Source organism: Lissotriton vulgaris, chromosome 2_1 (assembly GCF_964263255.1).
Source record: "Lissotriton vulgaris chromosome 2_1, aLisVul1.2, whole genome shotgun sequence".
NCBI lineage: Eukaryota > Metazoa > Chordata > Amphibia > Caudata > Salamandridae > Lissotriton > Lissotriton vulgaris.
The window spans coordinates 1,664,271,090-1,664,291,110 of record NC_141687.1 but is presented as its reverse complement, the minus strand read 5'-3'; the positions used below and the strand labels follow the sequence as shown (position 1 = coordinate 1,664,291,110).

The following is a 20,021-nucleotide window of genomic DNA, read 5'->3' as shown; positions in this document are numbered from 1 at the left end:
TGGGAGAGGCGGAGATCAGAGGCCTCGGGTCTCCGGCGGAGTCCCGGCTCCATATCAACCTTCTGGAGCTGCGGGCGATTCGTCTAGCACTGAAGGCATTCCTCCCCTCTGTCCGGGGTAGCGTAGTGCAAGTGTTCACCGACAACACCACCGCCATGTGGTACTGCAACAAGCAAGGCGGGGTGGGGTCGTGGACCCTCTGCCAGGAGGCTCTGCGCCTCTGGCAGTGGCTGGAACATCAGGGCGTGACCCTGGTGGTTCAACACCTGGCAGGCTCTCTGAATGCCAGGGCGGACGAACTCAGCCGCCGGTGCATGATGGATCACGAATGGCGTCTGAACTCGGACGTGGCGCAAGGTCTCTTTCGGCAGTGGGGAGAGCCTTGGTTAGATCTATTCGCCACAGAAGAGGACGCGCAATGTCATCAGTTCTGCGCGTTGGAATTTCCAAGGCGGCACTCGCTCGGAGACGCTTTTCGTCGCGAGTGGAGCGGCGGTCTGTTGTACGCCTTTCCGCCTATACCACTTCTGCCCAGAGTGCTGAAGAAGATCAGGCGCGACCTGGCCCAGGTCATCCTTGTGGCTCCGGACTGGGCACGAAGATACTGGTATCCCGAGCTACTCAGCATGTCAGTCGATCCCCCGATTCGTCTGCCTCTTCGGGAGGACCTTCTGTCGCAGCAGCAGGGGACGGTCCTGCACCCGAACCTGTCCAGTCTCCACCTACAAGCTTGGAGATTGAGCGGCGGCAGTTGAGGCCATTTGACTTGCCTCCTGAAGTCTGTGATATCATTCTGGCAGCCAGGCGTCCCTCCACAAAGTCGGTATACGCCTGCCGGTGGAACAGATTTGTGGCATGGTGCACAGCAAAGGCTGTGGATCCTCTCTCGGCACCCCTTTCGGAAGTGCTGCTCTTTCTTCTTTCCCTTGCCCAGCAGGGCTCTGCTCTGGGCACTCTTAAAGGGTACCTTTCTGCTCTATCAGCCTTCTTGAGGCTACCAGATCAGCCTTCTTTATTCAAGTCCCCTATTGTAAGTAGATTTCTGAAGGGCATCACGCACATGTTCCCTCCTGTTCTCTTCGTGATGCCCCAGTGGGACTTGAATCTTGTTCTCACTTATCTGATGTGTGCTCCCTTTGAGCCACTGCATAACTGTCCTCTTCGTCTCCTTACTCTGAAGACTGCCTTCCTGGTTGCCATCACCTCTGCCAGGAGAGTGAGTGAGCTCCAGGCTCTTTCTTCTTCTCCACCTTTCCTGTCTGTTCATCCTGACAAGGTGGTGTTACGTACACGACCTTCCTTTCAGCCCAAGGTTGTTACGGCCTTCCACATCGGGCAGTCCATTACCTTGCCCACTTTCTTTCCGCCTCCGCATCCCTCGAAGGAGGAAGAGAGGCTCCACCGTCTGGATCCAAAACGTGCGCTCTCCTACTACCTAGATCGCACATGCCAATTCCGGGTGGATGACCAACTCTTTGTTGGTTACATGGGCGCAAAGAAGGGTAAGGCTGTGCACAAGAGGACCATCTCTAGGTGGATCATCTTGTGTACCCAAGCATGTTACTCCATGGCGAGGAAGGAGCCCCCGGCTGGATTGCGGGCTCACTCCACTCGGGCCACGACAACGACAACTGCCCTGGGCCGCGGTGTCCCCCTGCAGGACATTTGCCAGGCAGCTACGTGGGCCTCGCTGCACACGTTCGCAACACACTACTGCCTGGACAGTCAAGTCCGGAGGGATGGCTTCTTTGGCCGTTACGTCCTCCAGGACTTTCTGGTGTGATATTGGTTCGCAGACCCACCACCGGGGTTGGTATTGCTGGGGTATCTATTCTAAGGTAAGGAATCTATCACTAACGTGTCTCTTTCAGATGCACAAGTTACTACTTGTGTAACGATATATCTGTAAGAGACATTAGTTAGTGATAGATTCCTTACCGACCCACCCATCCTCCCCGTTCTGCGAACCGATATCTAGGGTTAAGGTCATCCCCTTTCAGGGCCCTAGTTTCATGGCACCAGTGTTAGTTCTATCATGGCTCTGCGCATCTGGCGCGGAAAAGCTGTGTGTCAGAACTGACGTCGGCGCTCATGGGCGCCGTCTAAGTACTCCGACGACGTCATCCCGACGCTCACGACGCCGACGACGGACGCGGAGCCGCAGACAACGCCTGCCGGCGCGCAGGGTTATTGCTACGCAAAAGTTTCCGGATCCAGTCTGACGCCTGGGGATATTTTAAGGTAAGGAATCTATCACTAACTAATGTCTCTTACAGATATATCGTTACACAAGTAGTAACTTGTGCGATAGTTGTTAACTGGGTAACCTAAAGGTTGAATTAAGTGGAACTCTGTGCAGTGGCGTAACGGGAACTTGAGGGGGGCCCCCTGCAAAGCACAATGAGGGGGACCCCCCAGCGGCCCGGCCCACCACCTACCACTTTGCCCCACCAACAAAAATAAGCAGTCACCTAAAGTGTATATTCAGCATTTATCTGTGCAGTCTTGAAACACCAAATATAAATAGAATGCCCTTTAATTGTGTTCTAGGGTTGCCTGAATGATGAGATCCATGAATGATAATTAAAGGGAACAAAGACAGAAAAGTCATATTACAAATGAATACATACTTTTTTATTTATAACCCTATCTAGTGCCAAGACAAGGTCTTTCCAGGCTCTTTAAACACATGGCTGGCATTTTTCTTTTGGTAACCCTACTTTATATTCCTTTTCATGAAATGCATTCTCACACTACAGCAGTAAATGTAAATTTCAAATCCAAGGACTTAGGGACCAGAGGGTACTGGAACCAGAAAAAAAGGAAGATTCTGTAAACCGTTTGCAAAGGTATGTTGACTGTGCACCTCAGAGCGTACAGCTGACTGCTGAGATGCACTGTAGCACCCAACAACACCTTTCAATAATGTACATCACACGCAGACATGTAAGAGCGCACACTGGGTAGAGCTTACATAGCTCAGAAATACCATAAAGCTGGATGGCACACAGCTCCCAAGGGCAATTTAAGTAGTTTAAAACACATGCAAGCATCGAACAGAACACACTGGACAGACCTTGCATACACCCCACATAGCGCAGATCTACTATACAGCTGGCTGCAATATGGCCCCGAAGAGCACTTTTCAATCGCATGGAACACACACAACCAACCGTCCAACACAACACATTAAATAGAAAATTTCACTTACATTTAACTAAGCACAGACATGGCATTTTGGCCGTGTGTCATATTTTCCATAGAATGCATTATATAAACATAAAAAATGTACCATGACATGTAATTGCTGCCCCTATAGTTGGGTAGATCTATCAATAACCTGGTCATCAGAATGTGCTACAACAAAGACGATGATGCTGGGCTGGTAAACAGGAGAGAGGGCCAACCCATCTTCACTATTGGGAGGCTCAGAAGCGGCATGGCCACATTACTGATATGATGCAAATGGTGCACCCATGCTGCAGCTGCACACTACAACTACTGCGCTGATGGCCCAAGCTCTACGCCACTCTACTCTGTGCCACTGCACTTTTCGGTAGAGGTGCATCAGTAAGTGAGGTGCCCCAGGACTGGGCTAGAAGTGGCAGCTGCAGATCAGAAATAATTGGGCACATATACAACGCTGAGTGGATCTCTGTACTGGAATTGCAGAAGGGGGATGTCCTACAGGCCAGACACATACTGGGAGAGTGGCCAACTAGGCGCTGAGCACAGGGGTTATCCCTAGAGTGCAAGTGTCACAGCCCAGGCACATGCACAATGTTTTGACTTTGGTCCTCACAGTGCTGGATTGTGTGCGTGAGTTGACAATATATCAGTGGGCTTCAAGGACAGATCCTCATACCAGTAAAAAACTGTTTTTTGTGTTTAAAAGTGCTGTTTTTCCCCCAAATGTTTTAGTCCACAAATATTCACATCTGAAAGAGACACGTTAGTGATAGATTCCTTACCTTAGAATATCCCCAGGCGTCAGACTGGATCCGGAAATTTTTGCGTAGCAATACCCCTGCGCGCTGGTAGGCGTCGTCTGCGGCTCCGCGTCCGTCGTCGGCGTCGTGAGCGCCGGGATGACGTCATCGGAGTATATAGACGGCGCCCATGCGCGCTGACGTCAGTTCTTCTTTTTTCCGCGCCAGCTAGCGCAGATCCGGAAGAAGCTCTACCCCCAGTCACTTTTTGACTGAAAACTTTTTCGGTCTTTTTGATCCTCTATTTAGTCGATCCTCGACTATCGGTGCCAGGGATGCCCGGGTTCAAGCCTTGCTCGAAGTGCGGCCGACTCATGTCGGTCACGGACCCCCATCGCCGGTGCCTGAAGTGCTTAGGCCTCGACCACGACGATCGGACCTGCTCCGACTGCCGGGCCCTGACGTCGAAGGCTAGGCGGGAGCGGTCCCGCAAGCGTCTCGAGCTGAGGCAGTCGGCCCCGCGCCGCTCCAGGTCCCGGTCCCGGTCCCACGGGAGGTCGAGGGATAGGTCGCGAGGTCGGAGTCATCGACGTTCCGGGAGTGGACACCGATCGTCTGGTTCCAAGTCCTCAGGTAAGAGGCATGAGAGGTCGGAGCGACACCATCGATCCTCCGACCCGCCCCGTCGCTCGCACGATGCGACCGGGGACTCGGGCGACACCGCCCACGCGGCTCCGCGGGAGTCGCAAGCGTCGCCGCCTGCCCCACACCTTCGGGTCCCTGGGCACGGCGCGTCGCAGGAGGAGGTCGAGAGGTACCTCATGGCCATGAGGGCCCTCCCTCCTCAGTCGGTTCCCGTGGCGCCTTCGGGCCGATCGGCTCCGTCTGGAGGTCCTTCCGGGTCGGGCGCTTCGGCCCCGACGACGTCGGGTGCTTCGGGCCCGGCGCCGCTGGCGACTTCGGTCCCGGCGCCGCGCGACCTCGCTGGATCCGGCCCCGGATCCGGGACCCCGCCGGTCGACCTTACGACCTCGCCGGCGCCGTCCCTTCAGGTGTCGTCCCCGGCAGCCGATGTGGTTGCCGACCCCAATGCTTCCTACGGTCCTGCTCAGGAGTCGGAGGGGCGCCGCTGGGCGCCGATTCCGTCGGCCTTCGGAGAGTTCTATCTCCACGAGGAGGCCCTGGCTGTTAATCCTGGTCTTCAGGAGCCGGGTGACGAGGAGCAATGGGAGGGGTCCGAGGACCCTCTGGCACGTGATTGCCAGTCACATCAGGACTGGACATATGAGCTTGGGGAGGCCAGTGGTATTGACACCTCGCCAGACACTGGATTTACGTCGCCCCCGACTGTGGCTTCGGAGGCGGGTTCTGCTTACAGTGTAGTGTTGACGAAGGCAGCTAAGGCCTTAAACCTTCAGCTCCCCGTCGCGGCCGTGAGGACTAATCTCCTCACTGAGGTCCTCAAACAGCAGTCCGGCTCCGCGGAGCCCCTCCTGCCGTTCAACGAGGCCTTGTGTGACGTTCTTCTGGGCACTTGGTCCAAGCCCGCCACAGGCCCCCCTGTGGACAGGAACGTGGCCAGACGCTACCGCCCGGCACCGGGCGACCCTTGCTTTTTGTCCACCCACCCCACCCCCGAGAGTCTGGTCATCCAGGCCTCCAACTCCCAGACCGCATTCCCGTCGGCCCCGCCCGACAGGGAATCCAAGAGATATGAGCAGTTCGGGAAGAAGGTCTTCTCGTCTGTGAGCCTGGGGCTACGGTCAGTAAACACCAACTGTCTCTTGGGCCGCTACACCCACACTCTGTGGGACACGGTTGCGGAGGTGCTGCCACAATGCCCTGAGGAGGTCAGGGCTAAACTCAGCCAAACCCTTGCGGACGGCCGAGATGCAGCACGTTTTTCTATCCGGTGTGGGCTGGATACCACGGACTCACTGGGCAGGGCGATGGCAACGACGGTGGCGGTTCGACGCCACGCCTGGTTGAGGTCCGTCAACTTCTCGGCCGATGTCCAGGCCACCCTCCTGGACATGCCGTTTGATGGCCGTCGCCTCTTCGGCGACAAGGCAGACCATGCGCTGGAGCGTTTCAAGGACTCCAGGGCCACGGCCAAGTCCTTGGGCCTTACGGCCCCACGCCAGCAATCGGGTGCCTTTCGCTCCTTTCGTGGCCACGGAAGGGGCGCCCCACCACGTACCGTCAGCCACGCGCCGCAGAATGTACAGCAACGCGGTGGCGGACGTGGGAACCGCCGTGGCGGTGGTCGGGGGACAGCGGCGAGCCCAGTCCACACCTCCCTCAGCAGCCCCTGCCTCAAAACCTTCCTAGTCCGAGTTTTCAGGCCCATGTGACGCCTGTGGGAGGCAGGGTTCGCCATCACCTCTCCCACTGGCATACAGTCACTTCGGACAGGTGGGTGCTGCAAATTGTCCGAAGGGGTTTCTCCCTCCCCTTCGAGTCTTCCCCTCCATCCATGCCACCTCAATGCCACCGTGTGTCGGGGGATCACTTGCGACTTCTGCAAGAGGAAGTTTCGGCCCTCTTGGCCAAGAGGGCCATCGAGCGCGTTCCTGGGCCAGAAGTAGGACGTGGCTGTTACTCCCACTACTTTCTGGTACCCAAGAAGGGCAAAGGGGGCCTACGCCCTATCTTGGATCTGCGGAACGTCAACGGCTTCCTCCGTACGGAGAAGTTCAAGATGCTCACTTTGGCTCAGGTCCTGGCTGCCCTGGACCCAGGAGACTGGATGGTAGCGTTGGACTTGCAGGACGCCTATTTCCACATCCCCGTCCTGCCGGCCCACCGGCGTTACCTGCGGTTCACGGTAGGCCACGAGCACTTTCAGTTTACCGTGCTCCCCTTCGGCCTTACCAGCGCCCCACAGGTGTTCACGAAGGTGATGGCGGTGGTCGCAGCCCATCTGCGCAGGCAAGGGGTGTCAGTCTTCCCCTACCTCGACGACTGGTTGTTGAAGGCGGGCTCGCCCCAGACAGTCGTCAGCCACCTCCAGACTACGGCCGACCTCCTGCACTTGCTGGGGTTCTCCATCAATGTGCCGAAGTCACACCTGTGTCCCTCTCAGAAGCTCCTCTTCATCGGAGCGGTTCTCGACTCGGCGCAGTTTCGGGTTTACCCACCCGAGCAGCGGGTCCGGGATATTCAGGCTCTGATTCCTGTCTTCCGGCCGTTATCCCGGGTCTCGGTCAGGTTGACGCTGCGGCTTCTGGGACTGATGGCCTCCTGCATCCTTCTGGTGCGTCACGCCAGGTGGCGGATGCGGGCTCTGCAGTGGGACCTGAAGTTTCAGTGGGCCCAGCATCAGGGCAACCTGTCCGATCATGTCCTGATCTCGGAGGGCACTGCGAAGCAACTGCAGTGGTGGCTCACGGACCGCGACTGGGTCAGTGGCAGACCCCTCTCCCTACCCCAGCCGGAGCACGTAGTTGTGACGGACGCGTCCCTCCAAGACTGGGGAGGCCACATGGGGGAGGCGGAGATCAGAGGCCTCTGGTCTCCGGCGGAGTCCTGGCTCCATATCAACCTTCTGGAGCTGCGGGCGATTCGTCTAGCACTGAAGGCATTCCTCCCCTCTGTCCGAGGGAGCGTAGTGCAAGTGTTCACCGACAACACCACCGCCATGTGGTACTGCAACAAACAGGGCGGTGTGGGGTCGTGGACCCTTTGCCAGGAGGCTCTGCGCCTCTGGCAGTGGCTGGAACATCAGGGCGTGACCCTGGTGGTTCAACACCTGGCAGGCTCTCTGAATGCCAGGGCGGACGAACTCAGCCGCCGGTGCATGATGGATCACGAATGGCGTCTGAACTCGGATGTGGCGCAAGGTCTCTTTCGACAGTGGGGAGAGCCTTGGTTAGATCTATTCGCCACAGAAGAGAACGCGCAATGTCAGCAGTTCTGCGCGTTGGAGTTTCCAAGGCGGCACTCGCTCGGAGACGCTTTTCGTCGCGAGTGGAGCTGCGGTCTGTTGTACGCCTTTCCGCCTATACCACTTCTGCCCAGAGTGCTGAAGAAGATCAGGCGCGACCGGGCCCAGGTCGTCCTTGTGGCTCCGGACTGGGCACGAAGGTACTGGTATCCCGAGCTACTCAGCATGTCAGTCGATCCCCCGATTCGTCTGCCTCTTCGGGAGGACCTTCTGTCGCAGCAGCAGGGGACGGTCCTGCACCCAAACCTGTCCAGTCTCCACCTACAAGCTTGGAGATTGAGCGGCGGCAGTTGAGGCCATTTGACTTGCCTCCCGAAGTCTGTGATATCATTCTGGCAGCCAGGCATCCCTCCACAAAGTCGGTATACGCCTGCCGGTGGAACAAATTTGTGGCATGGTGCACAGCAAAGGCTGTGGATCCTCTCTCTGCACCCCTTTCGGATGTGCTGCTCTTTCTTCTTTCCCTTGCCCAGCAGGGCTCTGCTCTGGGCACTCTTAAAGGGTACCTTTCTGCTCTATCAGCCTTCTTGAGGCTACCAGATCAACCTTCTTTGTTCAAGTCCCCTATTGTGAGTAGATTTCTGAAGGGCATCACACACATGTTCCCTCCTGTCCCCTTCGTGATGCCCCAGTGGGACTTGAATCTGGTTCTCACCTATCTGATGTGTGCTCCCTTTGAGCCACTTCATAACTGCCCTCTTCGTCTCCTTACTCTAAAGACGGCCTTCCTGGTTGCCATCACCTCTGCCAGGAGGGTGAGTGAGCTCCAGGCTCTTTCTTCTTCTCCACCTTTCCTGTCTGTTCATCCTGATAAGGTGGTGTTACGTACACGTCCTTCCTTTCTGCCCAAGGTTGTCACGGCCTTCCACATCGGGCAGTCCATCACCTTGCCCACCTTCTTTCCGCCTCCGCACCCCTCGAAAGAGGAGGAGAGGCTCCACCGTCTGGATCCAAAACGTGCGCTCTCCTACTACCTAGACCGCACTCGCCAATTCCGGGTGGATGACCAACTCTTCGTTGGTTACGTGGGCGCGAAGAAGGGAAAGGCTGTACACAAGAGGACCATCACCAGGTGGATCATCTTGTGCATCCAAGCATGTTACTCCATGGCGAGGAAGGAGCCCCCGGCTGGATTGCGGGCTCATTCCACTCGGGCCACGGCAACGACAACTGCCCTGGGCCGCGGTGTCCCCCTGCAGGACATCTGTCAGGCAGCCACGTGGGCCTCGCTGCACACGTTCGCAAGACACTACTGCCTGGACAGTCAAGTCCGGAGGGATGGCTTCTTTGGCCGTTCCGTCCTCCAGGACTTTCTGGTGTGATATTGGTTCGCAGACCCACCACCGGGGTTGGTATTGCTGGGGTATCTATTCTAAGGTAAGGAATCTATCACTAACGTGTCTCTTTCAGATGCACAAGTTACTACTTGTGTAACGATATATCTGTAAGAGACATTAGTTAGTGATAGATTCCTTACCGCCCTCCCATCCTCCCCGTTCTGCGAACCGATATTTAGGGTTAAGGTCATCCCCTTTCAGGGCCCTAGTTTCATGGCACCAGTGTTAGTTCTATCATGGCTCTGCGTATCTGGCGCGGAAAAGCTGTGTTATCAGAACTGACGTCAGCGCGCATGGGCGCCGTCTATATACTCCGATGTCGTCATCCCGGCGCTCACGACGCCGACGACGGACGCGGAGCCGCAGACGACGCCTACCAGCGCGCAGGGGTATTGCTACGCAAAAATTTCCGGATCCAGTCTGACTCCTGGGGATATTCTAAGGTAAGGAATCTATCACTAACTAATGTCTCTTACAGATATATCGTTACACAAGTAGTAACTTGTGCTTTGGTCCTATGTATGACATTCAAGACTTCCCAAGTGGACTAGAGTCTGGAACAGAAAATACACAATTGATAAAAGCCATAGCATGAAAGAGTGGATTTAGAGGCAAAGGAACTGAGAGTGGTGAAGGGAACCCCTGGGTGCAGAGGGAGTGAAGGGCGGAATCACTTGGATGCTGCAAAGCCGTGGGATCCCAGGCTTGTCAGAAGATATTGTGGGACCCTGGTAAAAAAAATACTATAGGGCCCTCTTTCCTTCATTTATGCCAGGTGGCACAGGAATGAGATTCAAAGTATTAAAAAAAAGGTGCTTGACCAGAATAGAACAGGTATTGCTGGTTATTATACATGATCTCTATTGCCAATTCGATGTAAGCTGCCTCATCATTAATATTAAAAGAAATATCAGGCTTGCTTTATAAATCTATAAATCGATTTAGAATCAGGAAAGAGTGGCCCTGCAAAAATGCAGGACCTGGGGCATAATGGGGCAGTGATATGCGTGGCCCTCAAGAATATGGAAATGTGGGGTCCCTGTGGGGAGGGAGACTGTGAATGTTGTGATAGCTTCATGATGGGGCAGAAGAGTGTGACATCGTAGAAGCATAGGTGTGCTGTGTAGTCTGGGCTCACTGAAGGGGTAGTACATTTAAGGAGCCTAGCGGGATAGATGGTACAGTTGAGCACTGGGTTGCCGTTGGGGGAAAATCCCTGCGGCCAGTGGTGCATAGAACGCTAGATCTCCATGCATAGGGCTGCGAAGAATATATGACGTTATACTCATGGATAACTTGTCTCCAGTCCTAAGCATTCATTGGCTCCATTAGTGGATTCTGGGAATTGCAGTCTTGAAAACAGTGAGTTTTTAAGGGAAAAATCACGCTGGAAAAGAGGTATTCTAGTGACATTGGGTCACATAACAGAACCTGGAGGATGATCAGTGGTGATTGGGATCCCTGGGGTAGAAGAGCGATCAGTTGAGTGGAGATCTCTGGAGTCGGAGGGAGGTACTGATGAGATTACAAAGTGAGTATATGATCCCTTGCAGGGCAGGTCTAGGAGGGGTGGAAATTTATTTCTGTGGGTGGGGGGGGGACTGGGTAGAGAGTGCAGATGGAGTGTGTGGGATACCACGGGTGGGATGACTATGAAGAGCAGTTCAATGTAGCTGAGTGCGGGACGCATGGAGTCTGAGAATCTGTGGGGGTGGGGGGCTTGGAGTGAATGATGCTCACTGTGAGGGCAGTGGATTTATTTTGGACTGCCCTTGGGTGCTGTGGGATGCAAAGAGTATACAAGGCAACACCCTCACTCGCCATGAATGATTTGATTGGATCCCTTCCCCTCACTTAATTAGCCCGGGTCCATCCCCGTCTCCTGAAACAAGTGGAACACACTCGGCATCCATCCTAATGTATTGCAATGACACCTGTGCGGCGTAGGAGCAGAGGAACTGCGTTACATGTCTGACATGTCGAGAGCTATGCAGAGTTCAGTGGGTGGAGGGTGAGAGGTGAATGAGCGCAAAGGAGATGAAATGTGCTTAGCATGCACACTGTAAATCACTTAGCTCATAGCACAAAAGAGGCGCCCTGCATCAAACCCTCCTTCACTTCCTTCTCACGACATTAACACTTCCTTCTCTCCCAGTCACGCTGTCTTAAATCTTTCTCTCTCCCTTCCATTCCTCCCTTCCTAGAACTGTTCTTTCTGCAACTCCCGCCTCTACTCCTTGGCTTGCTGTCTTCTTTCTTCTCGAACATTTACCCTCTCTACCATCTATATCCTCATCTTTTCCTCCCCTCGTTCCTCCTTTCAATTCTTTCGCCTCCCTTCCTTCCCCTATTACTTCCGTCCATCTACTGTCCTTTCTATCACCTCCGTGCTTCACCACCCTTGCCTGTCTTACTATTTGGGGCCCCTCTTTCACCCTCACTTCCTTCAAAGCAGTTTCCCCCTTCCTAATCATCACTTTACCCCTCCTCTCCCACAGCCTTCTCATCCCTCCCCCTTCTTTCTGCATCACTTCCCACCTTCAGTCCCAATGGTGCCTACCTTTACATTTCACTCTCTCCTTTTAACTTAGTCTCAAGTGATGGTTTCTTCTTTTCTCACCAATTATTTCTCCTTCCTCATACCCTAGCCATCCCGCCAACCCCCCCTCCCCCATCGATCTTTACAACCCTCCTTATTGTCCCTGTCCATGTGCTGCATTGATTGCCTTTTCTTTTGCATCCTCTTGGGCTTTCTCCAAGAGTGTTACCACTATTGGAGTCACAGCTGAGATGGCAATGTGTGTAGGCGCATGGACCCTCAACCCCACACTCACTCCCAAACAGAGATAATGGGATTGAGACCAATGGCTGGGAGCACTGGTAACACCGCTGCTCTAAAATCTTACATTGTACAATAAACAGCTGTTATTCAGCGCAAAGATACCCTTAAGCGAACCTGCGCTATACAAATACACAGTATGTTATGTTACTTTATATTATGTGCAATAGCCACAATACCCGGGCACTATAATTAGTGCCTTGAAGGGTCACTTTTCATGGTGCACTGAGGATGGAAACCTACTCGTATCACTGCTACGCTTGCTTTTCTCAGGAGTGTCTAGTTTGTGTGCACTAGGGCTGGACCGATGCCAGATTTTCAAGCACAACCTTTTGCAATGACCACACAGGCAGTTCCCTTTGGCGGGAAGTCGGCCCCGGAACCCATTGAAAAAAGTTAAAGCTAACATTGGTGCCGAAAAAAGGGTAGGTGGAATTGGTACACTTCACCAAGCCAAGATAACTTGAGACTTCCTTATTTCCAGGCTAATCACTTACAATTCAAATTAGTCCTGTTTAAATGGAATACTCAGAAATATTTTTAATGAATATATACTTTGAAAATCTGACAAAGCCCTCCCCACCCCCAGCATGGATCCTTGTTTGGTATGCATGTCCTATGCTGCCTTGCCTACTATGCGATGCACCATTTAACTGGAGGAACATCCCGCTTTAGTTTCTGCCTCTGGCCTTACACTCCCTGTGCCCAGTCACCCTTTGCTATCACAACTTCTCTCTGCTTCTAGAGTGCCAGCAAATAAAATCATATACACTGTAGGAACTAAGGAACGCTAGCCTTGAGTAAAATTCTGCCATCTTTACACTCTCGCGCCTCACCTCCCATCGACTGATACTTGAGTTTATTATACAACTCTTTTTATATAATTTAGTGTCATTTATTAGAGCTGTGGGGAATGGCTGGGGAGAACTCCTTTCATGTGCTAGAGCAGCCAGACTGGAGCCCAGGATGGAATGGTATAAGCTCCTGTCAGCATGTGAATGCAATTTTAAGTTAAACATGAAATTTAAACAGAACTGTTCCGACATTGATTACCTCAAGGGCCTGCCTTCACTGGCCTACAGTCTTCACTGCACTGTTAGATGTTGTGTGGGCTCGGCTGCCACTGCGTCACTGCTCTGTCGCATCAGTCTTCCGTCCTGGAGTAAAGAGGGATTAGCACATAAAAGTAAGCACCTCGAACTCCAGCCGGTGTGCCGCCAGGGCAGCTCGTGCTGCATGTGGCCCTCCATTGGACAAATCCTTAGTCACTCTGTTGGCCTTACGTCACGTGAAACCAAATGCTACTTGGACGGACCAGGTAAATGTATCTAGAGTGGATAGAGCGCAGCTGAGTCAGCCTCCTGCTTTTGCTCAGACACTACAGCAAATTACTGTACTGAGGGAAGTGCCGGAATGCATGATAATTATTTAACACAGTGATGCAGAGGATGATCGTATCCCAACACCACTGATGCAGTTTAACCGTCTGCAAGCCCCATCGGAAAGACACCCCTTCCCTCCCACAATAAGGTAGAAAAGGAAAAATCCATCGCTAGTTTCCCCACTTCCACCCGTTAGCACAAACTCCTTAAGCAACCTAGACTAGGAAAGGCAGAAAGAGAGGGGCATTAAGCCTCGCCTCTCTTCCACGCTGTGCGCCTAGAGACCACTTCGTCTGTGAACTGGGCGCAACAAATCCGTTGCAAAGTTAGTTAATCAATACACAGATCCGTCACCAGACCGTTTACCGCCACCGCCAAAAGTGCAACCAAATACCACAGTGGTCCCCGCATCCCCAATCTGGTCCCTGTGTAGACAGTTTACTCACAGCGCACGCCAAAAATAAAAGGGGAATGAAAATCACATTTATTTACCGAGCCAGGTGTCACAGCTCCAGGGACCTGTTGCTGCTTCTGGAGCGGCGGAGAGGACACCCTTGCATGAGGGAGGCACCCACCTGCTTGTCCTGCAGCGTCAGCTACACGTCCAGCATGCAAATCCGCACTGGCTGCACTAGCGCCTTCTGGGACCTCTTAGTCCTCTGGCGTGGAGCTGGCTACCATTTGAACCCTGTTTGCTCACAGGAAAGGCCTCCATGCTGGTGCCATGTGCGGTGGGTGTGTTACTGGTTACCCTCCTTCGGCCAAGAGTGCAGCCCGCCTGAGCTCTCTGCTCCTGGGCACACGCCCCCGGTGAGTGCCGCTCAGAAGCTAGGTGTCCTCTTGCCTGCAGCGGCTGGGAGGGGCTGGGGGGTCAGTGCAGACTGGGGTGCCCCTGGAGCACGGGGGGCCCACCCACACCGCAGGGGCTGCGGGGGCTTCTGTTACGCCCCTGACTCTGTGTCGATGCCGGCAGTGCTAATTTTGCTACTTTGTGAAGCTGGAATGGAAGGGTTAGAGGCAAAGAGCCCGGCTATGGTTTGAAAGAAACAAACTAATCAAGAGCATGGCTTACCACCATTGCTCCATAAACCAATGGATTAGTTTGGAGTGAGATACCATAACAAAGGTGGCTGGCAGATGGAGAAGAATATGGATGGCGAAGATGCCAGAATCGAAGCAAAGATCTTTTTTTAAGGTGCTCATTAGGACATACTCTGTTGCTTAAGCCCAGTGAAATCAAGATCGTTGAGTCATAGAACTGTGAGGATTCAAGAAAGAAAGACAATTCCATGGGTAAATAGGATTTTAATTGGCAATTACTTAGTTGAAGTGTTTTCCCGCAGGGGAATCCACCATCCCTTTGAAGGATGGTTCAACGAAGTGTGCTCTGTTAATCCGTCATCTACGAGTATCAATCTGTTCTGTCATTTAAGGCATTCATAGACTGCTTCTGCTCTGTCTTTGATGATACAGTCATCAGTGGTGGTGATTTGCATTTGGCTGGTTCTGAAGTGAGTTAGCATGCTACCTTGAACGATTGCCAGTGTTTAGACAAATTGCAAGCATGTCTCCTATCACCTTTTGTGTGTGATGTAATGCCCTAAGTGGTAAGGTATGCCCAGCCATGGGTGCCTTGCTCGCTGTGCCACTGAAGCCAAGCTATACCTGACTGATGAGCCCTAATCGGGGTAAAACTGGTCTAGGCTGCTTTTGTTTGCTGTTAACGGAGGACCTGACCTGGCAGTTTGGGCTGGACTGTTCCTATTGGAGCGGAGTCCAGACTGATTTGCAAAGGAGTGGGGCCAAACTGAGGGTGCATGATGAACAAAAAGAACGATGAGTTTGAGTGCTACTCTGAGCAATTGGCAGTGGTTAGACAAATTGCAAACATTCTTCAGATCAACTTTTGTGTATTTATACAGCCATTGGCGTCAGCCCATTTGTCAACAAACAAAAGTTCCCTTATTGGCGTACCATCCAAATTACAGTGGCTGATTACCAGTCGTTTACAGTTAATTTATTTTCTACCATACCTTCGACAATGGCTTTTTTGTAGCCCTTTCCTTCGTTCACTGTACCACCTGCATGTTCACCAAACTCCTCTCTGCCTGCCATTAATCCACTTCAACATCTACAGGCAGATCCAGTTCCTTTGCATTACCCAAGGATCATTTTGCAATATGCTCCTTCAGGTAGGGTGGTAGATTGTACACAATGATTTGGACCTAGATTACATTTAGCCATTCTTTAGTGAAGAGTAGGATCATATTGAGAACTTGGATTTCAAAGCTTGCTTTTCTGCGTAGTCAGTATGTAGATTCAGAAGTATAGGAAAGAAAGCATAGGAAAGGTTCTGTGTTCCCAGGCATAAGCATCCAATAGCAACACCTCCAATAGTGCTGTAATGTGTACAAGAAGATCATACTGGTTTGCCTGTGGCACACCTGTTTATGGTAACTCTTGAACTGTTATCTACCCCACAGAGCATCATTCAAGATACATACCGAAGGTTACTCTGACTCTTGCCCTACCAGAGCCTGACTTTGTATCTACTCCACAGCCTCCTACTCTGTACCCAGTACCTCCTCGGCACCTCATGGTCAGCAAATTCAACCTCATCAGCCACGTAAAGCTATAGGATGGAAGTGCTGACGGTGATAACTAGCACAAAGGGGGTTTCATGGAGTACAGTGAGAATGATGATAGAATTCCAAATGCTGATGAACCATGTTGAAGGCAATGATGATGCATAATAATGTGCCGACCACCAGTCTTTGTGAGCTTCAATCATATTAAGTAGAAAAATAAACCAACTAATACTGCGTCTGCCTTGATTCTTAAACAGGTTAACACTGAATCATTTGTCTAAAACACACCAAAGGTGATGGGTGATTGCTTGCAATAACTCGAACCACTGGCAATAGGTAAAGTAGCACTCCAACCCATCGTTCTTTTGCTGTCCATGCCATCTCAGTTTGGGCCCAGCCATAAGCAAATCAAACTTGACCCTGCTCCTCATCGAAACTGTCCAGCCCGAACTGCCAAACCAGTACCTCCCTGAACCAGGGCAAAAACAACCCAGGACCAAGTTAGCCCTAGTTATGGGTTCTTCAGCCGGGTACAGCTTGGTTCCAGTGACACAGTTAGCACGGGAACTACCTCTTGGCATACCCATGCCACTTAGGGTGGTACATGAAACACACGAAAGGTGATGGGAGGCTCCTTGCAATAAGTCTAACCACTGACAATCGTTCGGGGTAGCACTCCAACCCATTGTTTTTTTGCTCTCCACGCCACCTTAGTTTGGACCCAGCCATATGCAAATCAGTCTTTACCCTGCTCCTCTTGGAAACCGTCCAAACCAAACTGCCAAGCCAGGTCCTCCCTGAACTGGAACACAAGCAACCCAGGACTGGTTTCGTCCTAGTTATGAGCTCATCAGCTCGGTACACCTTGGTTCCAGGGGCACAGTGAAAAGCAGAGCAAAGACTGATTTGCATATGGCTGGGACCAAACTGAGGTGGTATTGTGAGCAAAAGAATGATGGGTTGGCGTGCAACCCCAAGCTATTGCCAGTAGTTAGACCTATTGCAAGCAGCCTCCCATCACATTTTGTCCGTTTCAAAAGATCTCTGGAAGTTCAAAATCATTGGGAGTGGGCTATCAAAAGCAGTGCGGAGTTTCAGCTCAGCATTTTCTGAGTATGTAGAACAACTTAATGAATCGTCTTATCAGACAGAACTCATAACAGGAATGGGAGATAGACAGCAGGCAATTGGAACTGGTATTTTGAAGGTTGGCAATCCCCAATTGGATATATTCGTAACAGACAAAAACACCTAATGCCCACTGTTTGTAAGAAGGTAGCCCTGCCCTGGATGTCAAGGGAAGAAGGGATTACGATGAGCTGGACCAGAATTGTTTTTCTTTACACGTCCATCCATTTCCCTAGCTCTCAGGTTGCTGTGCAAGATCAAGAGAAACCAGTGGAAAGTAATTCTAGTGAGCCCCACTTATAAATGGCAGGATTGGTACATGGAGGTGTAGAACATGCCAACCCAAACACCAATTCAAACCAATGTGCAGCTGTTGTCTAGGAGCAAGGGACAAACACTTCACCATACCCGTAATCACTGTTGGCAAATACTCAGATTGGGTACAGTGCCTTGCACTATTAAGACTTGTGCCTCAAATGGAAACCTTTCCATCTATGGGAAAGAATGGAGAGCAAGGACCCTATACACGTCTTCTAGCTAAATCAGGTCTAGATAACACTTGATTAAAGTGCACCAGGCAGCAACTTTGGGACACTTCAGAAGACATTGTCAGTCTTTGGCAAGGCTGGTTAAGGAGTCCATTAGGGTTTATTTCGAACTTTCCGTCCAAAGACCAGACTGTCGCTGACATGGATGCTCCACACTGCCGCTCTAATGAGAACAACATTTAGGTCAATTCATAATGATTCTTTATAGCATCTTTCAAAGAAAACAGCTTTTTTTAAATTAGCACAAACTTCGGACTGTGAGTGACTTACAAGCACTATCTTTTAAGGAGCCATATTTACTTTTTTTCAATGACTAGGTATCTATCCGTGATTCCAAGGTTCATGCCTCAAGGTCATATGATATATAGTTTCAATCAGAATATCTGTTTGCCCTCCTTCTTAACAGTTCCTTCCACTGCAACATAGAGGACATTTAAACCTTTTCACGTTGAGACCAACGCCGTTGGCTGCTTCCACACCCACATCCTACGCAAACGCAAGACCTTTAAAAGGAACCCCCTCGAACACAGAAAGACCGTCACTCAGGCCCTGGTCATCAGCAGACTCGGCTACAGCAACTCACTCTACGCCGGAATAAACAAAACCTCTCACGCAAGCTACAGAACATCCAGAATGCTGCCGCAAGACTGGTCCACAACCTGCCAAGACACTGCCACATCTCCCAACACCTGCGCACACTCCACTGGCTCCCCATCTAAGTAGTCACCTTCAAGATGCTCACCCACGCTCGCTAGGCCCTCCACGACACTGGACCAGCATAACTGAACAGCAGACTCAAATTCCACGCACCTCAAAGGACCCTACGATCAGCCCAGCTCTCCTATGCCATGGTCCCCTACACCAGAAAGACCAGATCAGGCGGCCGCTCCTTCTCCTTCCTCGCGGCCATAGCCTGAAACGCCCTCCATCTCCACCTCAGACAGACTACATCTCTCCCCATCTTCACAAGAAACCTCAACAGACCCGCTCCTTGATGGATTGGAACCTGTGAAACCCCCCTCTCCCAGCGCCTTGAGACCCTCACGGGTGAGTAGTAGCGCTTAACAAACGTGTGATTGACGTTTTACCTGCAAAAGACCAAGAATTTACATAAGGAGTTTTTTTTTTAGCTGATAAGGGAAGGGCTTCAATAAAGCAATCTCTAGTCTTACACAAGCTTGGCGATACTAAAGCTAATAAAATAATAGCCCTGGTTACTGACATAATCATTCCAGTAGAGGAAAACTAGGATTATTTACAGGTGAAGCTTCCAACTTACAGTCCCCTCTGTACTCCCCACAACCCAAACCCACACGCAGCAAGACCGATTCTTTTTCAATTGTTGACCCATATACGATACACTTTAACACAAATTCTTTAAAAACTAACACCAAGGAATGGCGAGGGTTAAATTTGAAGTAAATTATTTAGCAGTATGATATTGTGAAAAATACTTATGGTAAAAATGCTCTAAGTTTAAATAACCATCTAGAAAAATATGTGTTCTCTTTACTAACTGGGACAGTAAATATCATGATGTACTATTTTGTTTTGTATACTCCAAGGAAAGCAATAAAAAAATATATTTTTTAAAGTATGGGAATCCGTGAAATACACTAAGCTGTAAATTTAGTGTCCCACTGCTTCTTGATACCTGACCACAATAGGTCTGACCTTTCCCATTTTCCTCTTACAGCAATGCACAGTACATAGTCAGTGGCTCGGATGATGGATCCTTCTTCATCTGGGAAAAAGAAACTACTAACCTAGTTCGGGTGCTACAGGGGGATGAGTCGATCGTGAACTGCCTCCAGCCGCACCCCAGCTACTGCTTCCTGGCCAGCAGTGGCATCGACCCCGTTGTGCGGCTATGGAGCCCGAGGCCTGAGGTAAATGGGAAATATTGTGAGGGCCGATGAGGTGCAAAGTAGATTGAGAAAGGATGAGTTGTGAGAAGAAAGGCTAAGGTTATAGACCCGAACACTGTAAAAGTCTCAAATTCTAAATTACTAGATGAGAGGACTGGCAGGGTGTTTTTCAGTTTGCCTGGATCCAACACATACTGAGTGATTCCTGATCAGTAGTGGAAGTACAGTGCCTTCCCTAGTCTTGCCATGTAGTGTCACCAATGGTAGTACAATGCCTTCTGTAGTACTGCTCTGTCACTAGATACAACAAATCTGCCTCTCCTATTCTGCATGGAGTGTTTACATTTATACAGCATCCCTCTTAAGCTAGTGTTGTAGGGTCAGCAGTTGGACATGGCATTCCCATGTCCCCTGCCCTGTAATGTCCCAAGTAGAGCTGTGCATTTGTTGGTCCTG

General features: G+C 51.4%; 1 protein-coding gene across 8 annotated transcripts in view; it reads left to right on the top strand.

The window, feature by feature from the left end:
• The window catches only part of WDTC1 (WD and tetratricopeptide repeats 1), a 524,512-nt gene that overhangs the window by 463,936 nt on the left and 40,555 nt on the right, over nt 1-20,021 (top strand). For all 8 annotated transcript variants that reach the window (XM_086957606.1, XM_086957601.1, XM_086957604.1 and 5 more), the window contains one exon: nt 19,394-19,586. In XM_086957606.1, the coding sequence (XP_086813732.1) occupies nt 19,394-19,586 (193 nt within the window). The remainder of the gene's footprint in view (nt 1-19,393; nt 19,587-20,021) is intronic.